This window comes from Liolophura sinensis, chromosome 6 (assembly GCF_032854445.1).
Source record: "Liolophura sinensis isolate JHLJ2023 chromosome 6, CUHK_Ljap_v2, whole genome shotgun sequence".
Lineage (NCBI taxonomy): Eukaryota > Metazoa > Mollusca > Polyplacophora > Chitonida > Chitonidae > Liolophura > Liolophura sinensis.
In genome coordinates, this window is record NC_088300.1 from 46,368,701 (window position 1) to 46,382,835 (window position 14,135).

General features: G+C 39.2%; 2 protein-coding genes across 2 annotated transcripts; one reads left to right on the forward strand and one right to left on the reverse strand.

Annotated features, from left to right (window-relative positions):
* Positions 1-2,187: 2,187 nt before the first annotated feature.
* Positions 2,188-5,202, forward strand: LOC135467265 (carbohydrate sulfotransferase 12-like). Its single transcript, XM_064745031.1, has 3 exons — positions 2,188-2,245; positions 2,714-2,772; positions 4,039-5,202. Exons 1-3 carry the CDS (start codon positions 2,188-2,190, stop codon positions 5,200-5,202), a joined length of 1,281 nt encoding a protein of 426 aa, XP_064601101.1.
* A 3,618-nt stretch (positions 5,203-8,820) lies between these two features.
* LOC135468552 (bifunctional peptidase and (3S)-lysyl hydroxylase Jmjd7-like) lies at positions 8,821-12,680 on the reverse strand. The gene is made up of 4 exons (XM_064746870.1): positions 11,571-12,680; positions 11,138-11,320; positions 10,008-10,150; positions 8,821-9,434 (listed from the first exon to the last, which is right to left on the reverse strand). The coding sequence occupies exons 1-4, from the start codon at positions 12,543-12,545 to the stop codon at positions 9,353-9,355; spliced, it is 1,383 nt and encodes a 460-aa protein (XP_064602940.1). The 5' UTR covers positions 12,546-12,680; the 3' UTR covers positions 8,821-9,352.
* Positions 12,681-14,135: the final 1,455 nt, after the last annotated feature.

Sequence of the window (14,135 nt, forward strand, 5' to 3'; positions counted from 1 at the left end):
TTTCATGGTTAGGTTAGAGATGTGTGTGATGAATGGGTTACTTTGGTAACTTCGAAATGACACTCACAGAGTTTATATCGGCAGTAGCAATTAACTTACCACACCTTTACAGAACATGATGTAGCAGCAGTGTTATACCTTCATCAGGTTACTTGGCCTTGGAACTGGTCCTCTGAATAAAAGAATGTCAGACAGGACATAGGCAAGCTGACTGGCGTCACACACAGAAGCTCCTTTTATTGCGTCATACTGATTTACTTAACAAGAATTTTTTATTAGTTCGAAGGTGGTCAGTTTATAGCGTGGGTTCGGAAGTTTAGTTGTGGTGGGTGGTTGGGCCAGGGTTTATGACATATACCGACGAACCTTCCCTCGTGATACGTACACCCCATATTCATGGGGTGTACGTATTCATGGCGTTTGTTATCAGCGAAGTCCAAGTCCGGATTGAACCCGCATTTCATGCGCCTTGTGGTTAAGAATAGGGCACTTTACTCACTGACATATACATCCCGTACTATCTGACAAAAACAGATTAATAACATATCGGTACAACTTATTTACAACCTTTGATTTATTACAATAACAAAGCATTCTTAAAGGAGTTAATAATTACATTCCGTTGTAAAGCAAAATCATGCATATAAATTAAAAAATCAAAAATTAATCCATTCTATGAGATCTCAATATTTTGGCGTATTTTATGCTACCTTCTGACAAAAGGCATCAAATATTAAAGTATGCAGATAGGCAAACTATGTCGACATTTTAAATGTTTAGGCTGACTATATATTGGGGGGCGGGGTCAAAAAGTCGATTTTCCTTTCTCTTTGATATAGAAATTGGGTATTGATCCTCTATATACATGAACGTGTCAAATACTTGGACGGAACAGCAAGCTTGTCTCTGAAGTCTACATACTACATTTTCCTGGGTCCACGTGGTTGGCAACACTTAGTCAGTTATTCTAAACACGCTGGCATGGATGAATGGTTTTGAACGATAGATTCGCTATATGTATTTCAAATCTATTAATGAATAATGCAATCCAGCACTTAGTTTTATGACAGATCAAACCAAATATGTGAATGTGAACGTGAATAAACGGATTGTATATTTAAAAAGACAATGTAAATGGTTTTAAAGCAGAGTGACGTTAAACGATACAACACACCAAGGGAAGACGTTTAGAGCAATACATTGATTAAAATGTGTATGGGTATTGCTGAGGTCACGCTAATAGGATGAACGAATGCCTCAGTAAACTATACTTTTAGGAGATTTGTGAACACCCCATTTCCTTGTAAGGACAATTTCACCAATAATCGTTCGGGCAAGTAAATCTTTCACCTCATGTGGTCATGTGATGGAAGAAGATGTGTATATGATTCGCTGCATGATAAAAATATTCGTCGGATTCAAGTAAAATTCACTTCTCCAAACATCTATTAAATTAAGTAAATGTTTTTTTTTTAACCTATCAGTTCATATAACGAAATGAAAAGCAATGAAGGTCGGTAGTTTACAATTGTTGGCTTATCCAGGTTACACAGAGACATGTATCGAATTGTAAAGTTTTCGTTTGGCCGAAAAGAGCAAAACAACACCGAAAAGGTAACGCTAAAATCTTGCAAATATTGCTAGAATATGGTGTGATTCCCACTGATCCTGAATAGTTTAACACATCACCCTGAAGTCACTACTTCGAGAAACGACAAGCAAATTAGCCCTATGTACATATAGGCAAATATGCTTTGATTGTCATTTCTCGCTGCTATGGCTTCTTTGATCGACTTTTCCAGGATATACATGTTTTATCTTGTTGTGTATTATCTTTGTTCGGATAGAAGACACTCGTAGGTCGTGAGAACAAGACAGCCAGTCATCGTCCACGGCCACTACTCTCCATTGTACCACGTTGTCATTTATATGTTAATCTGTTAATATACGACAGCGTGTTAACTAGTGCCACGCCAGCATTCTCTTCACGATGAAAATTCACGAAATGAAGAAGAGGGACAGCATAGCGTGAACTCTGGACGATGTCTAGGATGTCTCCACACATTAGCCTAAGTTCGAGCGCCAAACATGGGACGGCGCGGGTTGCAGTATAGTGTATATGGTCACGTGATGGGCGCACCGAGAGGTAGGCGCTTCCAGCCCCGATGGTTTATACCTGGACTTACCATGCTAGCCCTGTCCACCTTCTTCAGCGTAAGGATGGGCATCAGGCAGTTCTATTCAGGTAAAACACCTCGACCGTCGTGTATGTTAGACATGCCACATTATTACACTTATCTGAGGAATAGTGTATTTCATTTATTTGGTTAGTGTATAACATTGTACGCAAGAATTTATCACTTACATGACGTCGGTCAGCTTTGTGGATGGATGAAACCTGATTGCCCGGAGAAAACCACCGGCCTTTCCTAGGTACACAGCAAACCTCCTGACATCAAAGCCCCAGCGTAGTGAGCTGGACTAGATTCAGTCGTAATTAGCCAACCCCTTAACCATCACCGAAATAATAGCCATACTACGTTTCACTGACAGTAATATAAATACTGTCGTGCAGTTCACCGCCCTAATAACATTCCGTTCCATATTTCTTACATATGCATGGCATGTATATTGTGTATCTTACCGTGTTACCTACTGTATCCACATTGAGCTTTCATTACTTTTAGAATGTTTTTAGTTTTTAAATTTGCAGACTCCTCAAAAGTGGACCTATCCCGAGTTCAGAAACACGTTCAGCCCAAAATTAATCAGGTGGGTTGTTAGAGGTTGTTTTGGAAATGGGTCTCGCGAATACTTACTTGGTCTACGAGTAGAATGCGAATTTCCGACTTCTCGCTTAGATTCACTGAATTTTTTAACATTTTTTACAGATATATGTTCAAAAGAAGCTTCAGTGACGTAAGTTACATTTTTCGGTTCATGGTTAGGCCCATTGTTTGATATAAGTAACTCGAAATCTTTGGTACAGTGATAAATTTATTTATTTATAAATCATACGAGTATTTCTCTTATACCACGGGGACCGAGTTTATGAGTGGAAAAGAGAAAAGAAGATTTTATTCTTCGAACTCAAACTCTCCAAGGTCTTAATGGTTTAATCCAACTTTCAGCATAACTCAGCTATTTTGTGGTGTGTGCAGGAGTATTCGTCTACATTATTACGTGCACATAGAACGCCGGCTGATAACTCATGATAAGTTTTTATGTAGGCTTATATACTCACGTATCCAGTAAGCTTTGTCAGCCCTGCACAGGCTACCACTCTGTCCAAATAACTTTGTCTTCCCATTTGTAAATCATTTGATTTCATCAACTTTATAAGTTATTGACTTAAAAAACCCCCACTGAATCAAGGATAATCCATCAATCCCATTCATTTTAAGTTTCATAAATTCTACAGTGAGTATAACACGATCGCTCGCAAATATAGACGTCTTGCTCGCATCACTCAAAAATATGACTGCCTCTATCTCACATGCTACCTCTTCTATATGATATTTATATATCCTTTCTTACATATCGCTAGCCGCCAATGTATAAGTAAAATAATCATGAGTGTGGCGTAAAACACCAAACAAATAAATAATTTACATATTCCTTGACAAACTGGTGTTTTGCTTGAGTCTTTGCGATTATCAACGTGGAACGCTCCTTCGGGGTCTACAAGTGGAGTACGGATGTTGGACTTGACGGTTAGATTTCTAAGAAACGAAAAATATAAAGTGAATTTAACATTCTATTGGCTTGTAAAAAAAGTGAACAAGATTTTATGTCGGATTATTAGTGAACAAAAGTTTCAAAGCCTTTTAAGCATGACGTATATTTTTTAGAATCACATTTGTATCGACCTATAATATTTATGACCACCAGATTATGGAAGTGTAGTTGCTTTTGTCACAAAAACTTTGAGTTATCAGAAACACTGTCCCTGGCGCAGCTACAATATCAACAAAAAACATAATAACTTTTGTTCACACACTTGACAACAGTTTATGTTTTCTTTTTTATTTTTTTCAGCTATCACTATCGCACAGTTTTCCAAAGAAACCAACTTCGCAAAGGCGAATTCTTCGACGGAGGGATCGAAAGCTGTCTAGCTCTGGCGAGGTTCTGAACGTGGGTGACGGGATGCAAGACAGACGGTTCCTGACCTTACGAATGGCCTGTTCTCGATTACACAGGGACCATCCCCAACAGTTTGACGAAGCAGAGATGCTGGGTAACCTGGTGTACAACGACAGTCAAAATGCTACCTTGGTCTTCTGTGACTATATGCCGGGGATCACCGGAATGAGCCAGCAGCTGTACGGCTTAGTGAACTCGGTTATACAAAGTCAAGAAACCCTGAAAACCTTGGATGTCAATTCCGACCAGATTCATTTCAGTAACCTCAGAAACGTCTCATTTCTTCGTGGACACAAACTTTTACGCGACTCTCTAAAGGTTGTGTTTGTAAGGGAGCCTTACTCTAGACTTCTGCAGGTCTACCTACAGATGTTCTTCATCACTTACCGCGGCCGGACAAATGCTTACGAAAATGCGTCGTGGGCCAATAAAACTGCATCAGTCACAACTTGCCCTCAAAGTCTTTCCTTTGCTCACTTCCTGAAAATGTTTCTAGAAATGTATAAAAAGTCACCTGGTCGCATTTTGATAAAGAACGGTGCGCTCGACCAAAGATGGAACTCTGTGCACGAAAGCTGTGGACCTTGTCAAGTAAGTTATGACTACATCGGCAAACTCGACAATCTGGGCCTCGAGCTGAAGTCCATGTTTTCTGCATCACATTTTGAAAAGTTTTACAATGTGAAACAAATAGTAAGTAACTGGAAAAGGAAGCTGGTTGAGCAGATGGTGTCGTCGGCAATGGACCAGTCTATGAGGAGTTGCGTCCCCTTACAGTTGGCTTTAGGCAGGATTTGGACAGGTTTGCAGCTCTTAGGAATTGTGCCCTTGAAAGAGTCTCTGGTTACGAAAAACACCAACTCTGTGGTGGATACAAAAAAGGATTTCATGGTCCAAATAGACGAAATATTAAAACAGAAAGTGAGCTTTAGAGCAAAGAATGAAATGGTAAAATATGCTTACCAGCGGGTACCGCAGCAAACGTTACAAGAGCTGAGGAAAGTTTTATTGCCAGAATGTCTATTATTCGGTTACAACCCCGATTTGGTGATGTAACAGGATGTCGATGTAGTAAGATGTCAGTGGCACCCGATCTCAGACAGAAAATGGTTACCACATAAATGTACTGTAAAGTCACCAGGATTCGTATTCATACTCATGTCATTTACATGTCTCCCTTATTTCCCGTTGTTTCGTATATCAGGTGTTCACTGCAAAATATAGACCGAATTTCAGCATAAGGGATACAGAACTTATCACAACAACGTTAACAGTGGATCCTGCATGTTAAGTTAAAAAAAAAGAACAATGAAAACAATCACAATCTGTCTAAACACTTGAGATTATAAATGTGACATTGCATGACATTTTGTGGATCTCAATCCATCCACGTCATCCTATAAAACAATGTCACCAGGATAAATCGTTTGGATTTGAATCACTTTAACTTGAACCCATAGTAATACAAGGTAAATATGTTCTTGGCATATGTTCTGAATCGGTATGACTTTACCATGAGTGACGTCCATGACTGATGGAAGACAAATGGTGGTCAACAAAGTTAAGAGTGAGCAGGTGTCGACCGTTTATTACCATTAATTACCCACAAACAATGAAAATGGAGAAATCTACAAATTCCGTATTCAAGGCCTTTCGCAACATTTACAAACAAAACTAATTTTATATAACTGTGTCTGTATTTCCAGTTCATGTTTCATTGCGTCGGTACCAAGGAATAAAACAACTGTTCAGTTCGGATTACTGGGGTGCAGTAATTGTGTATAAGCAGAACCCGAACTACTGCACATTTCACCTTAAATTCAGCTTTCTCTATTTGCTTGATTTTGGTTAATTGATCCACCTTACAGGGCCACCTAAAGGAATTTTTGTGAAGGCCAAGATTCAGGCGAAACACAGGTAGCAAAGGTAAGGACAACCCAATTGCTGACATACATGTGGTTAATAAGCATACCTCCTTTATGCTATGATCAATGGCAGGGGTCAGTTTCATGAAGCATACTTAATATCTGTACAGCATACGTAGTCATGATAATTAAGTGATAATTAGCTAATTACTTAGCTAAGTCAGCTTTATACAACAGTCATCTGGGTCCGATTCACAAAGTCATTTCTGTTTTAAATCAAAATTTGAAATACTCATACATGTAATCGGAAGACAAATGTGTCAAAATATCATTTTCCAGTACCAAACACTAAGCGTCGTGTGGAGGTTTTAAATTTTGACTTAAGTCAGAAAGGGCTTAGTCAGAAATCGGTCCCTGGGATGTAGCAAGATAGCCGATTTCACGTCTTAGGCATGAACGGACCCGATACTCACATGGCAAAAGATGGCAAAAAAAAAATACTCATACGTGATACGTGTCTGTTTATTTTGTTTCATGCCCATAATCATAATCAACATAACATAATAGGAAAATCATAAATCGTAGCGAAAAACTCATGGAATGTAAAAATATATATATGTATATTTGCGACCGTCATATAGCTCTTATTGTTCTCTTGAAAACAATATATATTAAAAAAAAAAAACAAAAGCAATTGAACTCTTAACCAGGGAATGTGAAACGTTTACATTTGTGTAGTATGTCATGAGCAGAGGAAAATAGAAAAACTTGGAGAGAACCCCTGCAATATGCCATGTGTGTGCCTGACTAAAGGCTACTACCAGTCAGCAGTAGGCCTCCAGACGGATCACCATCGGCCGTCTCCTCGCTAATTTTAACTATGACTCGGCAACTCGGTTGTAAACTTAAGTAACGAATATTAACAATGTCGTAAGGCATGATAGCAGTGAAAAGCACCAGTGAATCAGTGAAAGCTAAATTTTGAATAAAATGTCAAAACGATAGGAGTAACACATTTGCTCAACCTGGACGTTCGTCTCAAGGATAAAAGTAGGTATAGCTGTACCTTCCGTGGTTTCAAAAAGTACCACAGACTGAATGAGACCCATACAGAAAAAGTGTCAAGCCAGCCTTACCAGCAGCATATTATAAAACAAATGCACTTAAGGTTGTGAAACACATTTCAGTGTGAATACGAAGCTCATTCGTTTGTGAGCACGTTAGTCACACATTGATGAGGATGAGCAGTTTATTTCTATGAAGTAAATGTTAAACGGGATTGGAAGTAAATATCCAAGAGAGTGTGAGCCAAATGTCCATGGGAGTGTAGAATGCCTCAATGAGAAAATGAAGCAAATCACAATGTGGTAGCACAGCGTGTCAGTGAGAGTGTAATCTATTTGCCACTCACAGTGCAATGTGTATTTTCATGAGAATCCATGCCATATTTTCATGACAATCTGGAGCATGTTTCCATGACAGCCAGGGTTTTATTTCAGTGGGGATGTGAGGCATGCAGTGATACACAATGGACTATGAAAAAGTGATACACAATAGACTGACACAGTGATACACACTGGACTATGACACAATGGTACACAAGGGACTATGACACAGTGATAAACAACGGACTATGACACAGTGATACACAATGAACTATGACACCGATACACAATGAACTATGACACAGTGATACACAATGAACTATGACACAGTGATACACAATGGACTATGACACTGATACACAATGGAGTGTGACGCAGTGAAAACACAATGGACAGTGAAACACAGTGATACACAATGGACTATGACACTATGACACTGACATGCAGTGACAATCAGCACACTGTGACATGCAGTGACACTTAACAGATTCTGACATGCAGTGACGCTTAAGACTCTGACATGCAGTGACACTTGACACACTCTGACATGCAGTGACACTTAACACACTCTGACATGCAGTGACAATCAACACACTCTGACATGCAGTGTCACTTAACACACTCTGACATGCAGTGTCACTTAACACACTCTGACACACAGTGACACTTAACACACTCTGGCATGCAGTGACACTTAACAGACTCTAACATGCAGTGTCACTTAACACACTCTGACACACAGTGACACTTAACACACTCTGGCATGCAGTGACACTTAACGGACTCTAACATGCAGTGACAGTTAACATACTCTGACATGCAGTGACACTTAACGGACTCTGACATGCAGTAACAATCAACAGACTCTGACATGCAGTGACACTTAACAGACTCTGACATGCAGTGACACTTAACAGACTCTGACAGGCAGTGACACTTAATGGAACAGACTATGAGGCAAAGCACAAAATATTGGGAACTTTTCAGACATACATGTAGGAACCCTGTCTGAGCAAAATATATCCTATGAACTTGTGCATCAAAATAAAAAGTCTGTACATTTACATTAATATTGCATCTTCAATCAAACATACATGATATTGACTGACGTCACTCTAATTTATGTCAAATGAATTTTATTTATTTATTTAATTGGTGCTTTATGCTTTTCTTTAATAATATTGTTGTCAAATGAACAAAATATGGTGTGATAACAGGATGAGGTGTATTGCATAAAACACTAAATACTCACACATATGAAGAGGAATTGATTTTAAAATCTGCTCAGCATACAAAAAAGTAAAGAACAAAATATGTAAATTTAAAATAGGATATACATGTCCAGGACATTTTGCCAAGTTACCTATACAATCTTATCATAAACTAATCTTGACAAAGTATTTAATATATTTTTATTTGTGATTTAAAGGTGATTTAAAAACTGTATATTTCTGAGCAGGCAACATTACATTTTCTATGCCCTCACAGGTCAGTTCTATACCGCAGGAAATGTTGTAAAATCAAACTGTATGATATAATACAGCCAATCTGTATATCCATAAATACAGTCAATCTGTACAATCTTATACAACCAAATTCAGAATCTAATACATGCAGTCAATCTGTATAATTGTGTACAACCAAGCTGTATGATACAATACCAAGCTGTAGAGCAGTCAGGCTATCTATGTTAATACAGGCAGGCTGTATAATCTAACACTTCAATTATGCTTTATAATTCAGTATAATTAAGCTGTACAGTTGGCAGATAGATGTTATCATGTTATACTGCTCTCCAAAGATTTATTTTTTACTTTGCCAAATAAAAAGATAAATTTTTCAACAATATTAATTAACATTGTGAGATAAACAAAATATCCCAAGAAAAACTTTAGGGTAGGGCACTTTTTATGGTTGGTCAGGTCACACCCAATAAACAGATTGTTACTGATGGCCTCACAGGAGATGCCTGTACACTGGGTTGACATCCAACTTACACACTGCACATGGGAACTCCTTGGTTAGGAAAGGCTCATACCTGGACATAAAAAAAAAATAATGTAGTCAGTATAATGTGTTATGTACATGTGCTTCACCACTCCTGAAAAGTCAGAAAAAAAGTCAGCAATTTATCTTATTTTGTAACATTGTATTTCGTTTGATATGAACAAAATATTTTACCTAAAATGTCATACATTACCAAAAATGTCATACATCACCAAACTCTTCATTTTAGAGGTTTCTGAGAGTTCTATTGATCTTAAAAAGGCATTTTGAGGTTGGTTTGGAAGTTAAGATGATAGCCTAATGCAAAAAGTTCTACCACCAAAAGTAAATAACTATCAGATATTTGATGACCTTTTTTGTGAAAAATTTTAAATCAAATATAGTAATTTTTGATGAAACTAATTGTTTTAATGGTATACGAAATGCTCTTTCAAACTTGTGATATAGAATTCAGCTAGGTGATATATAACCTATCACTCCATCATAATGAATTCCTCGTCATATGACTGAAAAATTGTTGAGTATGACATTAAACCCCCAGCACTCATCATCATAAAATCTTGTAAATAACTTAAAAGAACAGACATTTAAGGTATGATCTGACCAGAAGTTAAGAGCCAGGTTCCTCCTCTCCGTAGGACTGGGTCTGGACTGGACCTCATGCCACCAGAAGGCAGGTAGATACAGCACATCCCCCTCCCCCAGGGTACAGTTCATGGGGAACACATAAGCAAACTCAGGAAACCTCTGAAAAATCCACCACACACACTGAATCATCCAGCATTTATGTATGGTGACATATATGTAGTATGATAGATGTCCTTCACCAATAAAACTACCCGTAAAAAAACTAAATAAATTCTTACATAAAAATTAATAATAAAAAAGCAAATAAATATTCATGAAGTGAAGGTAGAGTGGGTTTTGCTGAGATTGTGACCAGAGCAATGGAGTAGACTAATTATCTAAGTGATCATGATAGGTGGGATGATGGCATGCCGGGGGGGTCTTGATGTATGGAAGTCAATGTAAGGGGGTGAGTGGGGGTGGTTTGGTGAGTGTGTGTGTGTGTGTGTGTGTGGTTGGGGGGGAAGGTGGGCAGTCTTGGCTTGTGGGATGTGTATCACCTGGGTGAGGTTGGGTGGGATCATTTTTTTATCTTTTAGACACTCACGACATCAGCGTCATAGTAGGTGGGGCCTCCGTGGCTTAGTTGGTTAGCGCGCTAGCGCAGCGTAATGACCCAGGAGTCTCTCACCAATGTGGTCACTGTGAGTTCAAGTCCAGCTCATGCTGCCTTCCTCCTCGGCCGTATGTGGGAAGGTCTGTCAGCAACCTGCGGATGGTCGTGGGTTTCCCCCGGGCTCTGCCCGGTTTCCGCCCACCATAATGCTGGCCGCCATCGTATAAGTGAAATATTCTTGAGTACGGCGTAAAACACCAATCAAAAAAAAAAAAGAAGAAAATCATAGTAGGTAATTGTTGAGAAACAATGCCTACATGTATATCACCCTCTGATGAAATCTGGAAATGGTTTACACATATTTCACATATTGTACCTGTGGATGACTTCACACATGTGGTTACAGGTACATGTAGTGATTACCTTGTTTCTTGTATCAATATGCAATGTTAACACTTCCACACTCATGTCACTCATTTATCACAATAAAGTATCCAGGCCATAAGAAAATAAAGTGTCTACTAAAGTGTCAATAGAAAACTATTGTCTACCTCAAAGTCAGGGTTCAATATGTCTACAGGGGACATAACCATGGATGTACTGTCCAGCAATGACTTTCTACGGAATGTTGATGTGTTTCGGTTAAATCCTAGCAAAGCTTCCGGAATATGAGCTTCATAGAGTTTTGTGTTTTCATGAGGAGAAAACAAAATAACCTCTTTCTGTCCACTTATCTGAAAATTAAAGACGAAGAATAACAGATTAAAACTAAGCTGCAATTCAGCAAGTGTTTACCGAGGCCACAGGCACCCGGACAATTTATCAAAGTCAAATAAAACATACCATTATGTAGAACAAAAGTGATATAATTCCATTTGAGTACAATGTAAATGTACCTCACATCACTTAAAGGGTAAGCTCTATTGTGTATCGCACCATATACATCTTTGCATCAATAAAAGTCATACTCTGAACCCCACACACCTGACATAGAAAATTATCAAAGGGATCAAAATGTAATTTTCCCAAGGTATTTCCATCACTGAGCCAAATGTTTTTATGTTTTAAGTTCAACATGCCAGAAATAAAAGGCATTTCTTGCACATCTTCCACAAGTTCTTCAAAATATTCAGACAGTGATGTGTACTCCAAATAGGCAGATATATTCCTTATGGTTCCACTGGACACATTTTCCACTAAATCCAAAAATTCAGAAAATCTGATATCCAGCGTGGCTGGTCTGACTACAACTAGGTCAGGATATGGGAGCTGCGATCGGACAATGTCAGGAATGTGAAATGTTTCAAAGTCCTCCCAGATCTCAGCTGACTCCACCCCTTCATAATCCCCTGATGGGCTCAGTTTTATGTGAACTCTGCTCTCTCCATACAAATCCCTCAGTAGTTTATTGCTCCATTTCGTGAAGGCTGGCCAACTTCTTATAGCATTTTTAATAATTACTGGTTTTGACTTCTGCAGATGGTTCTGAAAGAAATCACTAAAAGATGGTAACTCTATTTTCGTGCATTCTGCTATGTCTGCTTCATGCATTACATTAGATGAATATGATTTGCTCAGTTCTTCGCTTTTGTCACACTGCTTGGACTTATCCACTGTGTGGTCCTTTGAGTGGTAGAAACCAGCTGCTCTCAGTTTACAGGTAGAGTTGTCGTTCTTGGTTACCGGTACGTTTCGTCTACACTCGCCGTGTTTTCCATGCCTGTATATACACCCCATATTAACTTGGGTGACATTTTCAACGAAGAACAGATTTTGCAGGATATAATGGCGGTGAATTCCCGCCGGGGATAAGTCACCATCCGCGGTCCGATACACATGACAAGCTTCGTTGATGAAATCCACCCAGGCCTCTGTGCGCTTACCGTGGGAGCGGACCTTCTGCGCTGTTGGGTGGGACCAAATGGTTGGTGGGGTCAACAGACAAGTTCTGTCCACCATCCGACGGGGAAAATATAACACATCCGCTTTTGCGGAATCATTCTCATCTTTCCAGGATAAGACAGAGCCGTCTTTCCATCGAAAATGATCGAGGTCAACATAGCCGATAACAACAGCATCTTCCTGGTCAAATGACACGTCAGCCAAATACTGAACTACATTGTAAACTTCTGCTGTAGCATGCTCCGTGACAGCAATAACACATGACGTCTGAAGGGCATTGAAAACATCAGAACCTATCAACACGTGTAATATACCAACACATATATGAGCACAAAATGAAAGTAAAACAGACAAAAACAATGCGCTCCCGATTAGGGAAGCCATATTCACGGGCACATAAGTCTTGATCGGATCAAGGGGAGATAATTACCAATACTGTCGTAACTCAAATATTTGCTCCACTGTACATGTCAGATAAGTATCACGGTTATATTGCATTAAGTATGACTGATTAAACCCTGATCATAAGTTTATTCTGTATATGAGTGTACATTCTGATCGTGGGATTATAACATACTGTAGAACTGCAATAAGGTGACTTTTGCTAATATATATTTATAAAGGGCCTATTTCCCCCTCAAGTTCTAGATCTGCGTTAATCATGACGGAGGATAGGCCTAAATCATGCAGTATCCAACCCCCCATATTCCATGAACTTCCCAATTTTACAAAACTTGGGTGAAAGGGTGGGAGATAGGCCTACATTCTAACCTTACCTGTTATTAAAAGATGTGTGTACATATATCCTGTCTTCTCGTCGCCGGGCGAATCCACGCCGCCAATGTGCTGGCATCACTGGCGTTAGGCCTAATATGCCGAAGACACCAGACTTGACACCGCCTCACAACACCCCTCCACCCCCACCCCACCCCTTCACAACGGTATACTGACACCGGGCCAACCAGTCCTGTTTCCTTGCTCTAATCTCCCAGTGCTGGGCGCTAAACGAGGTAACAACAAGTACCATTTTTAAAGCCTTTAGTATGACCTGGGAAACATTTCATCCCAGCTATTCTCCCGACTTCGAGGTTTACATTCATATATCTATAAATACGACACATACTCAGCTAGGTTTGTAAACATGATCCACGGTGTTAGTAACGAGGTATCGACTACAACAAGCATGCGCAGCCAACATGTATTTATTAGAAGGACGTACCCTAATTCTTCGACCTTTTCGACCACCTCTGCAACCAATATCTGGAAACATTCTGAGAGAACAATCGGATGTAGATAGCTAACATGCACAGTTTTATGATTTTTTTTCTTTAGTGGCACAAACAAAGCATTTTAGCGTCATTTTTATAATAAATGTATGCATAAATTCCAATGAAAAAAGTGCTGTAGAGGTTGAAAACCATGAAGATTTACAGTATGTTTGTTGTCTAGAAACATACCCACACGGGGTTGACGCCGTGAACATCATGCACATTCGAGTGGACGTAACGCTCTCGTAGCGGCAGACCTTTCCGAACTATCAATCAAGAACACACATTTAACCAATCATTGCAAAGAGGTCGACCGGATGTCCCACATATTGGTTACAAATGATCAATCTTTCTGTGACGTCATGACGTTGCAATTGCT

Bases quoted from the DNA above. Each gene is read 5' to 3' on its own strand.
- LOC135467265 (XM_064745031.1), top strand. From the start codon at position 2,188: ATGCTAGCCCTGTCCACCTTCTTCAGCGTAAGGATGGGCATCAGGCAG. The intron at 2,246-2,713 runs GTAAAACACCTC...TTAAATTTGCAG, and splicing joins CATCAGGCAGTTCTATTCAG to ACTCCTCAAAAGTGGACCTA. The intron at 2,773-4,038 runs GTGGGTTGTTAG...TATTTTTTTCAG, and splicing joins TTCAGCCCAAAATTAATCAG to CTATCACTATCGCACAGTTT.
- LOC135468552 (XM_064746870.1), bottom strand. From the start codon at position 12,545: ATGGTGGACAGAACTTGTCTGTTGACCCCACCAACCATTTGGTCCCAC. The intron at 11,321-11,570 runs GTGTGTGGGGTT...TTTAATTTTCAG, and splicing joins TTGATAATTTTCTATGTCAG to ATAAGTGGACAGAAAGAGGT. The intron at 10,151-11,137 runs GTAGACAATAGT...TGGATTTTTCAG, and splicing joins TATTGAACCCTGACTTTGAG to AGGTTTCCTGAGTTTGCTTA.